Consider the following 19,839-nt stretch of genomic DNA (forward strand, 5'->3'; position numbering starts at 1 on the left):
CAACAGGTAACTGCGCAGGCTGTAGGTGGCTCGTGTCACTGCCAGCATAATGTGGCCAAAGTGCTAGGCAGCAGCCTAAGTGTGGGAGAGTTGAACAGCCTTGCGTTAGGAAAGAACTACAGCAGCAGCAGTTGTGCATGTCTACGGGTATCACCTTCAGCCTCTCTTAGGATAACCAAGAAGTATGTGGAAAAAGGCCCAGGGGCGGCAGGGTCAGTCTGGAGAAATGGCTCACAGCAAATGGTGAGATACCCGATGTCTCAGTGAGTGAAAAGAAGGGGAAAGCCTGCAGCACCTGGTGACCGCCAGGATGGAGGCAGGAAGCAAGCGTGTATGCTTGTCCAAGAGAGGCAGGTGTCATCAGCGGTGCTGGGCAGTGGGCAGACATGACTGGGTGGAACACAGGGAATCTTACCAGGACACTCAGGCCGTGTCGAATTAGCCAGGGCTTCTTGTGGTGCTACAGCAAGAGAGGTCTCAGTAAGGGTTTTGGGCGGCAGATGGGGCATGGGCTCAGCAGCCCGTGGTGTGCTTGTGATGGGGCTGCAGAGCCCCCCAGCTGCCTGCCCCCGCTGCAGGAGCAGGCTGAACAGGGCAGAGGCTGTGCTGGGCTGGGCGCCCGCTCCTCCCACTCACCCACCCACCCAGAGGGACCCCCATGGCTGCTTCTGCTCCCCCACCAAACCCTGTGCCAACCCCACAAAAAGGCCAGGCCCAGGCAGTTGTGTACAAAACCTGAAATAGTTTACTTTGCTTTTTTTTTTTTTTCCTTTTTTCTCTTTTTTTAAACTTTGCTCTAGGTTTACTTAGATTTCGTGAACTCGATACAAGAGCATTTGATATGAATCGGTAAATAAAACACCGTCATAGATAGATAGCCACGATAAACTTTGTTAGAAATGTACATGTCGCGAAAAAATAATAATACTAATAATAATAATAATCATAATAAAAAAGCCGGCGCGACGCCCAGGCTGGCGCGGCCCTCGCCCGCGGCCGCAGGTGGCTCTGGTTCCCCGCGGGCGCCGCGCCCCGGTAATGTGTGTATATAAACAAAGCCCATAAGAAATGTACAAATATAAAAAGCTACAAACATTAATAAATTACATCGTCACAAAACACGGAAACACTCCACAAGGTGCTAGTAAAATAACTGTCTCCCTCCTCGTACAAGAAGTTACGCAAAGAGCTGGTACCGGCGGGCGGCGCCCCGGAGAGACTTTCCCCTTATAAAAAACCGGTGGTGGTTATTCCAAAAGCTATGTACAAGCTACATTCTAGGAAAAGGGTGCCTCGGGAAACGCAGCTACACAGGGCGACGGGGGTTGCCTGAGAAACGCGCCCGGCGGCCCGGCCCCGGCCCCCCGGGCCCCCCGGCCCGGCCCGGCCGCCCCCCGCCGCCCGCCCGGCGCCTGAGGGGAGGCCCCGCCCGGCCGGGGTTAGTATTAACTTTTGGCGGCTAGTCACTCTCAGCGCTCTGAGAAAGGACATCTATATTAAAAAATATTTATAGCAGGATTCTGTACACTCCGACCGCTGAAAGTTAAAGGGATGACGGGCGCGGTGGCCCGGAGCCGGGCGGCACGCCCCGCCGGCCCCGCCGCTAGAGCAGCAGCTTCCCGTTCCGGTGGATCTTCAGGATCTTGCCGAGCCGCTGCTTGGCCGTGGCCATCCCCTTCTTCGTGCGCTTCCCTGCAACGCGGGAGCGGGTCAGCGCCCGCCCGGCCCGGCCCGCGCCCCCGGGCTGCCCCAGGAGCCCCCCCGGGCTGCCCCAGGAGCCCCCCCGGGCTGGCTATGGAGCCCCCCCGGCTGGCTAGAGCCCCCCCAGGCTGGCTAGAGCCCCCCCGGGCTGCCCCAGGAGCCGCCCCCCGGCTGGTTATGGAGCCCCCCAGGCTGGCTATGGAGCCCCCCAGGCTGGCTAGAGCCCCCCCGGGCTGCCCCAGGAGCCCCCCCCCAGGCTCGCTCAGGAGCCCCCCCAGGCTGGCTATGGAGCCCCTGTGGCCCTCCCTGGGCTGCCCCTGCCCCACCCCCACCCCCTGGGCTGCCCCTGGGGCCCCTCCATAGGCGGCCTCTGGGCCCCCTGGGCACCCCCAAGGCTGCTCTCGGAGCTTCCGCAGCCTGCCCCTGGAGCTCCCCCCGGCTGCCCCTGGAGCTCCCCCCGGCTGCCCCTGGAGCTCCCCCCGGCTGCCCCTGGAGCTCCCCCCCGCTGCCCCTGGAGCTCCCCCCGGCTGCCCCTGGAGCTCCCCCCGGCTGCCCCTGGAGCTCCCCCCCGCTGCCCCTGGAGCTCCCCCCCGGCTGCCCCTGGAGCTCCCCCCCGCTGCCCCTGGAGCTCCCCCCGGCTGCCCCTGGAGCTCCCCCCGGCTGCCCCTGGAGCCAGCCGAGGCCCCCGCCGGCCCCTCCAAGGCCACAAGCATGCCCAAGCATTGGTGCCCCCCCCCCTCCCCAGGCATCCATCAGGGCTCAGCGGGGAGCAGCACCACCATGGCAGGGGCACATGGCTGACCCCCAGCCCTGGACCACCCCCCGCTGCTGCTCAGGCTGGAGGCTCATTCCTGCCTTTGCTGGGGCTTCTCCTGCCACCGCAGTGCCCTGCTGCCCGGTGCCCTCACCTGGCCTGACGCCAGGCCTGGCTCACTGCTGATGGGCACCAGTGGGAACCCAGCCACGCCAGCACGGTCCTGCTCCTCAGTGCCTGGCAGGAGAGGCTGCACACACGCAATCACCCCACCGCTCCTTGTACCTGGCAGTGCCAGCCTTCACCACGCACCTGCACGCTGCCAGGGATTTCTGGGCACCTCTCTGCCTTCCTCCGAGGGAAAGCTGCAGCACAGGGGTGCTGAGCTCACATGCCACCATAAGCCCTGGGCTAAGCACTGCCCCGAGGATGCCTGGTACTTTGCCCACCACTCTGAGACCGACCCATGTGCCATCACAGTGCCACGTTTCTTTTTGCCTTCTCTTCCCCCAGAGCTAGACAGACCACCTGCATCCAGCCCTGCCAGAAGGACACTGAAAAGATGCACATACAGACACACACACACGCGCGTGCACACACACACTACACTGCTTTCCTACAGATGCAGGCCAGCACCAAGGCACTACAACACACCCAAAGTGGACAACGTCCCCTGTCCCCATACCGATGCGAAGACACCACCGCCATGAGCTCAGGCCTTTGCCCATGAGCTGTGTGGTTCAGTGAGGTCTGTGCTCCCTGTGTCCTGGTCCAGTGCAAATACTGCAGCTGCTCGCTGCCCCACCACTCGTCTGCTACCACCTTACGGCCAGAAACTCCCCTGGTCACCAAGGCACAGGAGTCTGCCAGGCACAACGCACACCTACGCAGTCTTTTCTTTTCCCATCATGCTGCCACTGATGCACTCATGCGCAATACCTGCAGAGATTTCGCCCCTCTCCACTCTTCCCATCTGCAATAAGTGCCCCAGCCTTAAAGACTGTGACAGTGTGGGTGACACTTTCTGTGGGAACTTTCCTCATTTCTCATCCTTTTGCCTCACTTGTTAAGATTGAGACCTTCCCTGAGGAGGCCCTAGAGCTCCCTACTTGTGCTTCATCCCACCATCTCCTTCCACAGTTCCTTCATTCCCAGTGGTGCCCAAGCTGGCAGTCCCCAGGCTCAGCACTTCCCTGTGCTCCATGCAGAGAGATGCCCTTGGTGCCCCCAGCTGTCCCAAGACCCTGCACAGGAGGCCCTGAAAGTGCTCCGCTCCCTGCGAGGTCAGCCACTCACTTTCTGGGCACATGGCTCCTTCCCTCCTTTGAGGACTGAGCTATACCACGGGCACCGTGTGATCCACATGCCTGGCCACGCTCCCTTCACAATGCCCTGACTGGGCCGCCTAGCTTACCAGACTGGGATTTGACCCCATTCAGCACTTCTCTTCCCATCACATCTTCCACTGGCTTGGACCTGTTTTACTAATGCCACCACTTCACCACAAAGACACCATTCCAGGCAAACACGTTCACTCCACTCCAGCTCAGCAGACAGCCACAGGTATTACCAGCTCCTGGCAGGACTCTGGCTATGCACGTCCTCCTGCATGGCCCATTCAGGCTGCTCTGATGTTTTACTGTTTGCCAGGACATCATGCACTACCTCTAACTTGCTCTGCTCGAATACAGGGGAACACAGGAAACATCTGCCACGTTGCGTCACCTTCTACACCGGGGCCTCTCCCAGTGGGACTGCACACTTAATCTTCACGCTACATGGTGCCTGTCCCACCCACCTGCCTCTGTCAGGCCTTCTCAGCAAAGTTCAAGCAGAGAACAGGAGGTCCTAGCTTAGACTCCAAGACAGCCTCAGCTTTGTAACGCTCTCCCTACAGCAGACAACAAGCGACCTCTTCCTCTCTTTTGGCTTTGGTGTTGTGCAGCTGTGTTACTCCCAAGGTCTGATACTCCTCTGCTCCCTTGTGGCAAGTCTCAAGACAGGTTTGCAGATCTGCACTGCTCTACGCTTGCTGGCTGGGATGTCCTCATCTACATGTCAGCATGTGTTGGTGTACACACACCACCCAACCACAGCAGTGCCTGACCTAGCCCTGGGCAGAACAGCCTTCACGGATGCATCTTCCCCTGGACAAGGCTTCGCCAGAGAGGCTGGACCATGATGTGACCACTGCAGGTGTTCCTCAGGAGCCTCGGGGCACGCCCAGGAGTACTTCCTAGCATGGGATGCCTCACACCATGCAACAAACAGCCCAGGAGCAAAACGCACACATGGGCCCACAGTGCCAGAACAGCTAAGGCCATGGGCCCTATCTCTAACCAAATCCAACCTGCCAAAGCACTTCTGCATACCCACAGCAGGCACAACAACATGTGAGGGCCCTGCAAAAGGCATGGATTACATGACCAATTCACCCTTCCCCATTCCTACACCATAACCCCAGGCGTTTCCTGGTACCTTTGGCGGAGGCATTGTTCTGCGAGGATGATGAGGGTCTCCTCTGTGTGAGGAAAACACCGGGTGCCATCGGCTGCGATCCCCTGTTAGGCTGGGCGACCCCAAAGGTGCTGGCCCCTGCAGTGTACTCGTGGTCTGTGAGGCTGCTGGCATGTGACTCCAGCTTCGGCTCTGGCGAGCTGCCTTCCTGAGCCAGTTTGTTCGCGTTGTTGGTTGACAGCTTCTTTTTGGTATTTTTTTTCTTCTTGCCTTTTTGTTCCTCCTTTAAAATGACAAACATGAAGCTCAGATTAATCCCCAGAAGACCTTTAGCTATGGCAAGGGCCAGCGGCGTTGCTTAGGGTCCTGATACAATGAAAACCCACGAAGTTTGCCATGTACAAACTGCTCGGGGTCTGTTCCGATATCATCTCGCTCACAGCTCTCTCTGCTGCACGCACACGTTTGCCTTTCTTGCATCTATGTATGTTTTGTGCAGAGCCTCCTTGTTTGTTAACTCTGCATACACTGCAGCAAGCGGGAACCAGCCAGGACCAAAATGACCCTGCCTTGGGAGACCAGCGTGGTTTTGCATGAACAAATCTTTCGATGTTCCACAAAAATTGGCAACTCCTATCTTCAGGTATCTTCATACACTTTCACAATAGCATGGAGGATATTAAACATCCCACTGATTCACAGATTCTGCTTCCTGCTAGGACACACACATTATCTCCCGACCTGTAACTGCACTAACACACACATACCATGAGAACAGTGGCCTGTCACCGTCCTGTTTCCTTTGCCTACCTTTAGTTGGCTTCTTGATGAAACCCTGCTACCATTCTTAGAGCTCTTCTACTCAACACTGTGCATCACAGAAGCCCAATGCCACCAAAACCTGCATCTCCAGCAACTCGCCAAGGTGTCTCACCAACCTTGGTCCAGCAGACCTTGTCACCTTTGCACCTCATGGTGTCACACGTATGGGGCCTATGTGCGTTAGGTGCTTAGCATCTATCTGACCCCTTCAGAGACTGGACACTTATCAACACCCAAAGGGCCTCAATATCTTTGCTAAAGTGACCCACAGTTACCCACAGTTCACCAAGTCTTTGGAAGTAAACCCTTATGCTTCCCAGCAGCTGATTTCCACAGGCAAGGCATTCACACCAGTCAGACTCTCAAATGCACATCAATATGTGGTTCATGCATACTCCTTTTGGGCAGCCTCCTTCTGTCTTAGCCTGGGAGCTATGCTTGCTTGCTCCTATTTCTCTACACTTCCAACACATCGCCTGCTCTGCTCTGTGGTGTTGTCAGACATGTTGTGACACTATTGGACTTTCATCCCATTCATTTCCCTTGAGACTGCTGAGCCCTGTGTCACTGGCATGAATAAGCACTGAGGAGGACTGACACGGCGCTGCTATTTGGGCATGTCTCTGCTGCTGGGGGAGAGGGCTTTCCTTCCCTGGCAGCTACTACTTCTCAAGCAACCTCACCTGCTGTGACAACTTTGCAGCGGCAGCGGCGAGTCCAGTTTCAATGGAGGCGACTCTCGTGCCCTCTCGCACTGGTCTGTCTTGTCGAGGCACTGAGGGGCCAACTCGTGCTACAAAGAAAGTAGATGCAGGTGAGATATGCAGCACGTGCTTGTCTGAGCAGCATAACCACACAATGGGCAGCGAGGCTCTGCCCTCCTGAGCAGGGAGGGCCAGGGATGCTGCAGCCTCTGCCCTTCCTTCCCTAGGATGCACGCGAAGGCAGAAGGTGCCAACAGCCTCCAGTCACAGTGGCTTGGGGAGAAGCTGCCAATAAAAATGTAACACAGCTGAGCAACTTCACTGGCAGCTGCAGCTGCCTGAAGCCAAAGCCATGGGAAGTTTAGCCTATGCTACAGATAGGAGTGACTCCAGCATCATTTCCAAATGGACAGTGTACACCGCTACGTCAGCTGGGGATGGACATGCAGTGCCACAAGCTGATGAGACATGGGCTGCTTGTCACACACACAGCAAGCCGCGGACTCCCTTGTTAACGGGCCTTATCAAAAGGGTCTAAGGACCTCCTGGCCTGTCACTGCCTCTGGTGAGCCGCAACAAAAACACCCTTCCAGACCACCAGCTTTGGCTGAATCTGGAGGAGACTTCCCACACTCTCTCTCGTTACTCTTTACACAGTCAACACCTAAAAGCCATGGCTACTCAGCTGTCTGGAGTTCCACTGTTATACCACTGCTAAGGTGGCCACCAATTGTTTCACTGCCAAGAGTATGAAATAAAATAAACCAACAACCCACCGAGGAATTACTTTTTCCAGTCAACTGATTGATGGAGGAAGGCTAACACTGCTCAGCGCTGAGTCCCAGAGACCAGTAATCACCTCCCACTGTGCTGGAAAGGATTAATCCTTCACATGATAAAGAAATTGCTAGTTGTGGTGTTACAATTTCCACACTCCTTGAAAAAATGGCTGGTTCTTTAGGGACCTGCATGACTTAGCCTGAGTCTGGGCAGAAGAGACCACTTGGACTTACCCGTTGGACTGTAAGGGGCATCATCTGAACTTTTCCTTTTCTTTGATCGGGATTTGAATACTGGATTATCTTCATCTGATTCGAGAGAAGGGTAAACTACAGTAGGAAACAAAGGTAATAGTTTCAATGTAGGAAACAACTCTACCCTGCACAGAGGCCCACTTGCTCTGTACAGGTGGGGTGACTACAGGCATCGCAGCTATAATAGCAAGGTCCCCTAGAAGTACCACTGAGTGGTGACACAGCTGCAACACTCAGGGGACTTTCTCCTGCTCTCATCCACACGTTACACTTGGGAGCTGCTGTCAAACTGTGACCAGGTACTTTCAGGATACAGAGTGAAACTTCTCGGACAGGAAAAATCAGTCTTCCTCTTGTCTGTGGAGCAGCAGCACAGCTAGAAGGGACAGGAACAGGTTTCCTTATCTCAAGTTGGACTGGTACTGAAGACACATCAGCCAACCACTTCACTCAGCACCACACTGTCCTGGCCTGTATGACTGCCGCACAGTTAGGCAGAGCCAAATGAGACACAGTGCGAGTGCCCAAAAGATGAATGTGAACCATTCCACCAAAGGACCCTTCACAGGCCTCTGAGATAAACACCACCTTATCTGAACTTTGTCCAAGCCTGTACTATGAAGTTTCTGTATTATTTTTTTTTCTCATGTGCATTTGATTTTCTTGCCAGTTGCCATTTGTTACGTCACTGGTGATTTTGGCATTACTGTGGCATTTAGCCACTGACACTAGAAGTCTGCTGATCAGATGTGGCACAAAGCAACCCTCTAGAAACCAAGCCTGCTCACAACAAAGACTCTCCATTTGCTGGCAGCACAGACACAAAATGAGCAAATCCAGCCCTCAGCAGCGCAGAGCAGAGCACAGCCTTGCTCATGCATGGCATCTGTCTGCAAAGCACACCCCGGTCCAACAGCTTTATGGAGCTGCTCTTTCCCAAAGCACCTTCCAGCGCTACCGCTGCATCCCAGCGCACACAGTGCACTCTAAATGGCTGGGCAGCCTTCTGCAGCATGTCACAGCACCTCCATTTTGCCGTGATATCTCTGTTAATAATGGGAGAAGACACACTCCACTTTTCTAATTGTAACAAATGATTCTGATGGCCATGCTTGCCAGGGAGACTTCAACACACACACAGACTTTCTTGTTATGCAGCATAAACCTCTACCCACCTCTTGCCCTCTTTGCTACTTCAGGCTTTCCAGTCTCTATCAGTCTTTACATTATTACTTTTCTTCATTTCCTCACTTCTTATACTCAAAAAAGGTCCTGTAGATTATTATTGCAGAACTGATATAACTGGTGCAAACTGGCTTTGTGCCCATTTCTACTTCAGATGTTTGCACTCTCTGCCAATACTCAGAACACCACTGGATCCCTTTTCCAAGCACAAATTCAACTCATTCATCTCAGCTAGACATTTTATTGCTATTGTGCAGACAAGGACATTTCTGTCGTAAGTACCAGTACCTGACACACGTTTCTGGGGCAGTTTCCTGTTTCTTGGCTGACTGATGCAGTTTCAGTGGGCTTCCGTGCTTCTTAAGATCTTCTGATTGCGACTTGCCTCAAATATAGTCTACCTGGATGGCCCTATCACCACCGGCTCTGTAGTCCGTCTCCTATTGTACAGCGTTTGCTTAATTTTGCCATGCAGACCTCTTGTTATTTGCACTCCTCCTTACCAAAATATCCAGTCGATTTTGATGTGACAGAAACTGAGCAAGCATATCATGAGAAACATGGGCAGTATTTGCAAACATGCACAAATATGTACATGCATACCCAGGCACACACTCACACAGACCGCTTCGTTCATACTTACCGTAATCTGAATCTTTAAAACAGGCATCTAAGTGGTCCTGATCTTCATCGTAATCTTCGATGTCAATACTGTTCTTTGTGCTTTTCTTTAGTAACCGCTTCCCGGCATTTTTGTTGCTGCCACCACCCGCTTTTTTAGAGTTTTGTGTGGAGATGGAGTTATTCTTTGCCTGATTGGTACCCCATGATGTCTGGAGGCAGGACTCTGATGACTGGAGGTTTGCCATCGATAGCATGCCCTGGATTGCTTCCTGCGTGCTGGGTGAGGCAGGTGGCTGACTGCAGGGAAACATTGAGAAATACAAGAGCTGTTAGCGATTCCAGAAAAACACAAACCCCTCACAAAGAGTTGACTCCTTTTAGTGCACAGTGTTGCTGGAAGAGATTTCCTGATTACTGCCCTTTGAGCAGCTGGGCATGCCACAAGTGACACCAGTTATTTTTATCCTAACAGCAATATCACAGACAGCACATTAGATTTGGGGTTGCTGCCCCAGAAGCCAGGAAGCCGTGCTCAGCACGGCTGGGCACACGATGTGCAGCTCCCTGCAGGCTGTTGTTGCTGGTGGGTGAGGACAGGGGTCAGGTAACTTTTCAAAGCCTGTAACGGCATTCCCAACAGCACAGTGTCTCTGCTACCAACTCTGAGGACTTATGGGTCTGCACAGGAGGGGGATGTCATGGTGGGATTCTGCCACATGCTGCCAAGCAAGTGGAGGAAGAATTTGAACAACTGGAAGGAAGCTTATGATTACAGGCCACAGTTCACAATGGGGGCTGTCACGACTCCAGGATCTGCTGGCAGGACAACATGGTAGGGTAGAGCAATTCAAGACCCTTCTGCAGTGCATTGGGAGAGTCTTCTGATGTGGATGTGTGACGGATTGATTATGGGAGATACTGGAGAGCTATGGACTGGATGGGTGGACTACAGGGTGGGTGGAAACCTAGCTTTCATTGAACGTGCTTTTTGGTATTTTATTGCCAGTTGTCAACAGGAATGGTACACCTGCTACAGAAAGAAATACATTCCTACAGAGTAGGCTGAGGTCAAACAATGTGTAACTTCTGACTGGCATGTATGCTTAGCAAGGTGGGAAAGCATGCTCCTGAAAATACAGAACATAGAATGATAACCTTGTCAGAGAACGCCAGACATTAATTCTGCAAGAGGCAAAACATATCATCAAATATTTCCAGAACTTTGGAGTTTGGGCAAATAGTGAAATGCAAAAAAAACCTTGCTGTGGTAATGATATTTTTTACAGCTATGCAATAGAAGCCACTCACATACACCACTTCCCAAGTAAATTAGCAGTACTGCATCGCTTTCTCTTACTTGATCTTAATTTAATCCACTCTAAACCATTACAGGACTTCAGATAGAGTAACGTACAAGACATAATGGGAGGTTCTGGGCACTAATTGCTTTATAAATAATCCTGAAAACAAGTTAAGAGTGGTGTTAGCAGCTAGCAACTCAATGAATAGAAGAACACCGAAAACTTATTTAGGAAAAAGACATTTTAATCCCTTCATTATCATGCCAGGTGTCTTAGCCTTCTCCCTGTCAAAGGCATATTTTGCACCATCTATAAGAAATTAACATATTTTCTTTTCAAATTTCCCCCCCCCCCAACTGTTTTCGCAAACACTGGACTCTCAAAACACTGCCAACAGACCATCAAATACTGACCACTAGACGGGCAAATCAGACAGGAACTGCCTTAAGCAGCACAAGCTTCAACAAATAAATTGTGGAATATGATCAAAACCAGTGGTTCTGAGAGCCAAACCATAACCTGAATGTGTGTGTGAAATGTCCCAGAGGCAGAGCTGCACAAGGGCAAAGTGTTTCTCATTAGGGCATGTGCTGGCATGTACTTTCATTAGAAGTATTTCAGCATTCTAAGCCAAAAAAAAAATTCAAGAAGAGTAAGAAAGTAATTTTTAAGCTCTGGAAGGCCATATTATCTTTCTGTAGCTTCAGCAATGATTTAAAAAAAAATTATGAAAGTAAATTACCTGTGAGTTACAACTATGACTTAAAAAGCATTTAAAATGAGTGTGGGAGCAGGAGCAAAGCCACCCGTGTTTCTGCCTCCATGCTCCCTTCCCAACAGCCGGCTGGCAAGGGCCCTTCAAACACACAGTGAGGTGGCACTTAGTGATAACACAGACCCTGCCACTGCTCTGCAAATCCCAGCAGCCTTGCTTTCCTCTCCTCAAGCTAAAAAATGATGTTGTGGATGAACAGAGAAAAGGACACTTTAACGAACTGACTGGCAGCCGTTTGTGCCTTTTGCAGTGGGCTCCACTTCAGCATTCTGCATGGCCTCCCTTTTTGGGATTTTATTGTTTTCCTTTCACTCTTCTAAAGACAAGGACACATGACTGAGAGATTAGGTTACTGCTATAACCATTTGCTGCCTAGCAAGCATCTGGTGGTTTTCAGCTTCATATAGTGCAGGAACTGAAAGACATCCACGCTGGGAACTGCCAGCTTCCCCTGCAACACCCAGCATAGCATGGTAAACCCCGGTGCAGCTGCTGCTCTGTCCACAAGCAAAAGAACCACTCAGACGGCTGAAAAGGCATGGCCAAAGCAGCGTGGTGGCTGCCTGAATGACTCACGGGGCTGAGCTGTGCAGGACCAGTCCAAGATATGCCAGGGTCCGCTCCCACCCAGAGCCCACGCTTGAGCTAGTGTGGAGCCCGACGGGCCAAGCTTGCACCCACACCGAGCAGCCTGGCCTTGCAAGCCTGCTAGCAAGCCATGTGCATAGTCATCACCAGCAACTGCCATTCTACTGCTGCTCCGGAGAGCTGAAAACTGGCAGCACGTTTTCACATTATTAATGGAGATAAGCACCATAACAGAAGGGAAAACTTGCTGTTAAAACTTATTCTAAATAAAATCTCCCCCAGGACTGACCAGCCTGCCGTGCTGGTTGGGACAGTGTGATGAGGAGCAGGGAAGGGCAAATCATCTCTGTAGGAACTCAAGGAAGAAGACATTGGTCTGTATGGCACAGATGGCTTTGTGCCCTACACACAGCGCTCTCTGCAACTATTTGTTGCGTTGGGTTTAAGCCTCAAACAGCTTGCCATTGCTAGCAGTATCTTCATTAGGGAGGAGAACATAAAACAACCCTTCAGGCTATGTTTTGGGGCTTTCACTTGTCTGTGTTACCCACCTAGACTTGACAAGAGCATCCTTTCCCTGACAGCATGTTCCAGAGCAGGTGGCAACAGGCAAACAGGCATGATCATGACAAGAACACACACTATTCAGCATGGACAGACTAAGGTTTTACCTCCTCAATTGAGGCTGGCCCCTGCGCTGTCTGGGCACAGGAACAATCCCAATGCCCTGAAGCTAGGAGAGGGTATCATGCAGGGAGCCAGTGCCTCACTATTCACAACAATTCTACTACTGCCATTTCTGAGGGTTTAACATCTCTAGGCAGATCATCTCCTTCCTTTCATAAGCAATTACTGAGCCTTTCACCTATAACCTCAAACACAAAAATTGAATTTATTAATTTCAGCAGAATATTACTCGAGGGGTGGCTTCTTCCCCATTCTCCTTGCTGCCTGCACATGCTGCCTACATGGCTGGAGGCAAGGTGGAGATAAGAGACAGTAAGCTCACTTAGTGTCTCACCTCATCTCTGAATATCTATTGTCCAGTCTCATTTTAAGATTAGGGGAAAAACAGACACGGGCAAAGGAAAGTCACAGGAACCACTGAGCATTTTCTAAATCAAAGTAAGAACTAACCTGAAGCAAGAACTAGCTCATAGGGTTACAGAGAAGACAAGGCCAGACCCTCTCGGTGGTGCACAGCAACAGGATGAAAGGCAGTGGTCACAAGCTGCAGATCCGACACAAGAAGAAAAGGTCCATACTGAGGGTGGCTGAGCAGCTCACACAGAGGCTGCAGAATCCCCATCCCTGAATATATTTAAAACTCACCAGGACAATGCCCTAAACAATTGGGTCAAACTTCGCAGCCGGCTGTGCTGTGAGCAGGCGGCTGTACAAGATGACTTCCTGAGGTCCCTTCCAAATGCCATTACTCTGGCATACTTCAAACAAGAACCATTGAGAAACAGTTGTGCATGTAAGCGGAAGGCAATAAATCACCATCCCTCTCTCTGCCATAGCATTTCCCTGTCATTTCTACATTTCCCCTCACCCTACCTGCGGCCTAATGCAAATCAAGGGCAGAGAAGTAGAGCCAAGACAGTAATCTTATCAATACTTTGGAGAGGTCACAGTTGTATAAAACCATGGAACTCAAATAATTTCAAGTACAAAACCAGCATTTCCTTCCATTATTGAATAGGACCTCAAAAGAACAAGTAATTTTGCTCAGTTCAAGATTATGTGACTGCCAGTCCCTCCAAGCTTTTTTCCGTATTTCATGACAATTCTTTCAGACTTTTTCCACATGTACAGCAGCCTTTCTGCAGGGCTTCTGTCATTATCTCTCCCCCACCATTGACACAAGTACAGAAGATGCAGCTCTCTAGAGCAATCTAGGTAATGCCATCAGGGCATTTGGTTTGGTCAGCTGCAAATGACAGTCCAATATTTTATAGAAGGAAGTTTCACAGAATTCAGATAAGGTTATTGTCACAAAAAGCCCTGACCTGCTTCCTAAGTTACTGCTGGGGTTCAACAGCTCTGGCACTGGTGTGACAGGGCTCCATGCTGCCCACTTGATAGCTGGCTCTCATCTGTACAGACCACTGTGTGAGCAAAGGAGATTCCACACAGACATACCTGCCCTACTGCTACATGGAGTATCCAGAAAAGACATGCATATATATATATATACATACATACATATACCTACCCTTTATCTGCCTTACAAGTAAAGAAAGATGGAAATTGTTCCTGAGAGTCAGACACAACCGCATTGGCATTATGTTGAGACACAGTATGCTTGCATATCATGTTTCTTCCTCTTTTTTTAAAAAAACACATTATATAGCCATTTAAAAAGCCTGGCATAATTATGAAATGAAACATAGTAATTTCATTTATCAGGAGCTTTTTTCAATCAAGCTGCAATACACACTGCCAAAGCCTAATTGTTTATACAAGAGCCAAAATTGATATGACACATTCCCACTAAACTACCACACAGAGTGTAGTAATTCATGCAGAGTTTACTTATGTGACTGCATTTGTGACTTTGATTTCAGAAACCACAAAGTCTACAAATACACTGGGTACAGAGCCCAGGCTGAATGGCAGAAAAATGAAAGGCCTGAGTCCTACTCTGTTACAGTGGCAGTTTTAACCCATTGCAGACAGGAAAAGACACCACCCAAGCAAGGAAGAGAATCTTTGAGGACCATTTCTGTAATCTGTTTTTTCCGCTTACCTCTGCATTTCTGCACATCGTACGCAGGCAGCAAACCATATTACATGGAATGGTTAGCAGTGTAAACATGGCCAAGGCGGTTTTCTTTTAATTCTTACAATGGTTGATAAATTTTCTTATTTTATACCAAACTTCAAGCATGGGAGTCATATTACACTGGCAACTTTATTCCCAGAGTTAGACACACCTAACTACCTGCTGACAAGTCTAATTACCTGCCAAAACCTAAGTGTAAATTCTACATAAACACGTTCCATTATGCACCATAACACAGAATGGAAAAGGAATTCATAGGAACAATCAAACAGAAAAGAAGCGCCAGTGTGATTATTTCTTTTGAAGGGCAGGTGCAGCATCAGGGCCAAACCTCAAGAGATCAGGGAAATCTAGAACCACTGACACACTGAGCTCAGACAACAAGAAATACTCTTGTTTCCTGGGAGCTCAGACACAGTGGTACCTCTCCCCATACTCTCCACAATCATAGGAGGTGGTTGGCTGTTTTGATCAACCACTCCTTGCTAGGGGGAAGGTAGTAATGGAGCAAAAATTGGACTAAACTGAGATTAGATGTCTTCCCTAGAAACATCAGCCTTGTCAAGATAAGCCTTCTAAGGGTATTAGTGACTATATTACTTGATTTTAAAATCATTGGCTTTTTTCACCCCCATTAGGAATGGGAAGAGAACTCCTACAGCAGACTCCGCATGCACACCTCTGTTCAACAGAGAGATGAGGATCACTGTCGCTGTGCGGTAACAAGTAATAAACTTTAAATGCTGATGCACAAAGGCAAGACTGTCTCTCACAGAGCTGCCTGGTACCTCACAACTGATTTACACTGCATGAAGCCAGTCTATATAATATGGTTTAATCTCTTGTGACCGTCTAAGCTGTGAGAGAGACAATTGCCTAATAAATTGAGATGATTGAATCAGGTGTTTCTGGTTCAACAATACTCCCTCCTTCAGATTTCTCCATAACTGTGTCACTGCATTGCAACCTTAAAAAATACCATCTTCTCCCTTAACATCAAAAAAAGCATTTTTTAATTTTTTTTTAACTCCCTGATAAAATTTGCTTCTGTGGTTTCCCTTGGTAACTTATTCCATATGTTCCCCTTTGACCATGAGGCATATCTTTTGGAATTCTCAGTTATGGCTTTTAACTTCCAACATTTCCCAGGTTTAGATAGTATCTTCCTCTCTGAGGGGACCTTCTCATTCTACTTCAACAGATCCTTTCAAATTTGCAAGCTGCACTTTTCCTGGGTCACGCACACTCAACACCCAGCTAAGGTACAGCACAGGTGAAAAGGACAGCACCAGTCTCTTTGTCCAGACTGTTCTCAACTCTCAGTCCACTCCTACAGCTATTTCTACTTCCTTCACAGGTTCTGTGGCTTTGTATGACCAAGGCAGACCCAGAGAAAGCAGGAAGGAAAAAGCTGCTGTTGGGGTCCCCCAGCAACCATTGAATGTGGCATCTGGCTTTAGCACTCAAAGCAGATTGGCTTTGCTGCTTTGCGTGTATAAAATGGTGCGACACACCTCTTATTTCCATCCAACATCTGCTGTATGAATCATGAACAGGATAAATGCTGCTTCAAGCAGCCAGCCTGGAGAACCAACGTGCCCTGCCTGCTTGGTGAAGGTGGTTTTCCAGTGAAGGCAGAGTGGAGATGGAGCTGGCTCATTAAAATGCCAAACAAGAATAGCCTTACTGCACGTTTCACATAATTTCCCACATCACCACCTAGCCTGTCAATCTCACCTTTCAGAGGATAATTCCTCTGTTTGCACAACAGGCGTATTTGGAAGCTAGAAATTTGTGCCAGCAATTTAGTCCACAGCTTCCAAAATTGCCAAGGCTGTAGTCCCTGTGGGGCAGGGGAAAGTGCTTACATGTATACCTCTGGCTTTCTACAGAGGGGGGACAAATTATTCAGTTAAGACTGCAGCTGCTAGCAAAGATCTGCTTAATCAGCAGACTACCAGGGAGCACAAGGCACAAGACACAGCATGCTGTTCATGTCTGCAGTACCATTCTGTGCGTGGAAGTCATAAACTCAGTTGATGTTCCCAAAATCCCCTCCCAGGGATTAATTCCTAAGGTTTGAGTTAAGCAAGACATTTCTGTATGTGAAGAGTCCCACTAGCTTCTTTTGAAATGACATGCATGCTTCTGTTACCTAATTCTCTATCAGTAGTTTCAGATCAGACTTGGTCTGTAAAGTGTGGAGGCAGTGAACCCGTACATTTGTTTTGAGAGAGACCCAAACAAAACCCTCATTCCAGACAGTCCTGAACTGCAGGATTTGAGTCTAGGAATCGTATTTTCCAGTTTTGCATTTCTTTTCACTGCTCACTGCTTGGATTACTAAAAGATCGAGTGCTGTACCTTATTAACCAAGTTCCAAAACATCCAGTGTCAGCCTCAGTGGCCACCTACAGCGGTCCCATATGAAACACAACCAAGTCCAAGCAAGCACTTCCATTTTTAAGTACAGAAGTATCCATGAATGAGTTTGTTATTTTCCAAGATGTGTTTTGGTGGGGAGAATGACAACCAAGGGTGTGAAGGAGGGTAGACAGCTTCCTATTTTTTGCTTTCAAACATCCAATCAAAGGGAACTGTGCGGGACCTTACAATGCTTTATGGAAGGAATACTGGTCATTTAGATTATCACATTATTACTACATTAAAAAAAAATATTCATGCCCTCAAGCTACATTCACTGAGCTCTCTTCCTTTTGAATGATTCAATGGATGTTCAGCATTTACAAATGTGAAATACCTCTATTTGTTTAAATTATACCACCAAAATCTTTCCCATCTCTCCCTCCAGATCACAGGATAAAGGAAAAACGTGCTTACTAGAGAAAAAGCAGTTACTGAGCTGCAAAATTCCTTCTCTCTCTCACTCTCACACACAACCACAAAAGAGCAATTTTTGTTTATGGGTACAAGGAAAAAACATCCCTTGTTGCATACCTGTTGGTGTTATACTCTAAACCCCCAACTTCCTTGCTTGCTTGCAAAAGATCAAGAATTCCTGCTGAACTTCCACTCTCTTTCTTTACTTTGGAATTGCGCCCTGGCTTTGCCTCTGTGTCAATGTGAAGCAAATCTTCATCTGACGAGTCATCGCTCTGCTAAAACAAGGAAAAGGCTCAAAAAAGAGGAAACCCACTGAGTAGTCAACAAGAACAGCACAATAATTTCTGCAGCCTGCTGCTCCTCCAAAGACAGGAGCTAGCATTTGTAATTTGCTTTCATTAAAGAAAAAAACAAAAACACAAACCCAAAAAACCCCAGGTACGCACTTAAAAATCCCTTTCCTTGCAGCCTGTAGGCATGGTAGGTTTTTCTTTCCCCTTCCAACCCAGGAGAACCAGCTTTGAGATCTGATCCTGCACATGGGATCAAACCACTGTAACAGTAGTGTTTCTGGGTGCTGTGTTGCCTTCTCAGTCCCTGCTCCTGTTCTTGACACCGTGACCCGTGTAGCAAAAGAAGTGAACGTGTGGCCGCGTCTATCAGCCCAGATATGCATCAGGGCACAGGCCTGTCTTGCAAGACTATTAACATAGCTAATTCAGACATCGGGACAGACCCACTTCTGCCATCTCTTCTGCAAGAGAACAGGAAGATCTGACAGAGGAATGCGATAGACACATACAAACAGTGACACCTGAGCCCACTGACGGAAGGTACCTGCATCTAAGTATGTGTCTGGGGCTGGGATCTCTATGCACTGTAGTTTAGAGTATAAATAGAACAACTTTTTTTTCATTCCCACCCTGCTTTCAGACCTCTAAAGTCCTAGTCCTTATTGCTTAGACTGTGAATCACTGTTCTCTCCAGAACTGCCCTCCTTCATTAAGCTTCTGCACATTGAGATACCAGCAGGTTTTTTCCCCTGTTCTCTGTGCACCAGTCTCCAGAAGTCAACTACGGACTCAGGCAAGGAGGTCTGCACTTACTCTTGAATATCCCTGGACTAAACCAGGATGGAAAGGTTTCCTTAGTTCCTAGGGCCAAATGTTTTGGTCATCTACAGTTCTGTGTTAACAAGCTATTTAGCATTTTCCGACTTATTCAGATATTATAATATGAATGTGTATTAACCACAGTTGGGCAAAACATTTAATTTTAATGTCATTTAATTTCCAGCACTGAGCTTCAATGCTAACACAGAGCAAACTTAGGCCCGTGCTGTTCAGTTTCCTGCAGGTAAGCTATCAACCAGCACGCTGACACTGCCTCAAGTTAGGGACATGCCGAAGTATCATGCTGAGTCAAGGGCATTCTAAGTGTAAGCGCAGAGGGAGACTCTGCTAAGTGACAGCAAACAAAACCTTTAATCGCTACATCATACATATTAAGGGCTTCTAGTAATGTGGAATGCCAAATGACATGAGTTCAATTGTACTAGCATTACTTCAAGTTTCATCTGTCAAACACGAACATGGAAATTTAATGACCATGGGAATGGGAGGAAGGACAGCCACGGGTTGGGAGCACAGCTTGGGACAGACTCCTGTGCCTGTCAGCAATGTAACATCAGGCTATGTATGGCACAAAACTCCTTCTGACCCTTTCTTTCTTACGGCTTGCTCCTGTTCTTGTGGTGTTGCACAGCTGTCACAATCCCCACACATGCTTCCCATCAGGCCTGATCATGTACAAGCAGTTCAAGCCACAGTACCAAATCATGCTTAGTCCTGGCAATGTCTGAACGCTACCTATTCCGGGCAGACTGACGGCAGAGTGAAGGAGAGGACGTGACAACAGCCTGTAAGAAGGCTTTGCTACTGCCCCACATACTGTTACAGGCATACAGTGGGTGCTTACTTGTGATAAGTGCAATAATAACCATACCTTGTATGATACCGACTCCACCTTTGGCTTCTTAACAGGAGTGTGCTGCAGAGTATCTTTTTTATCTGATAGAACTGAATTAAAGAAAAGAAAAAATAAGAAAAACAAAGTCATGGTTATTTCCTCTTCAAAAAAATAGCACTCCTAATCCACTAATATTTGACTGATAGTTAAGACGTGGCTTGCTTTATTATAAATCACCTAGTTTCTTAAGGCTAGTTTTAGACAACCAACCCCTAAGACTTTGTTGTGCAGATA

General features: G+C 48.9%; 1 protein-coding gene across 6 annotated transcripts in view; it reads right to left on the reverse strand.

Annotated features, from left to right (window-relative positions):
- Positions 1 to 725: 725 nt before the first annotated feature.
- PHF2 (PHD finger protein 2) overlaps positions 726 to 19,839 on the reverse strand; it is a 97,766-nt gene continuing 78,652 nt past the window's right edge. For 2 of the 6 annotated variants that reach the window (XM_037383671.1, XM_037383673.1), the window contains 7 exons: positions 19,582 to 19,655; positions 17,692 to 17,852; positions 9,301 to 9,578; positions 7,452 to 7,547; positions 6,418 to 6,527; positions 4,934 to 5,195; positions 726 to 1,692 (listed from right to left, as the gene is read on the reverse strand). In XM_037383671.1, the coding sequence (XP_037239568.1) occupies positions 1,604 to 1,692; positions 4,934 to 5,195; positions 6,418 to 6,527; positions 7,452 to 7,547; positions 9,301 to 9,578; positions 17,692 to 17,852; positions 19,582 to 19,655 (1,070 nt within the window). In that variant the 3' untranslated portion in view covers positions 726 to 1,603. The other 4 variants (XM_037383672.1, XM_037383674.1, XM_037383676.1 and 1 more) reach the window with 4 other exon arrangements.

This window comes from Falco rusticolus, chromosome 4 (genome assembly GCF_015220075.1).
Source record: "Falco rusticolus isolate bFalRus1 chromosome 4, bFalRus1.pri, whole genome shotgun sequence".
Taxonomy (NCBI): Eukaryota; Metazoa; Chordata; class Aves; order Falconiformes; family Falconidae; genus Falco; species Falco rusticolus.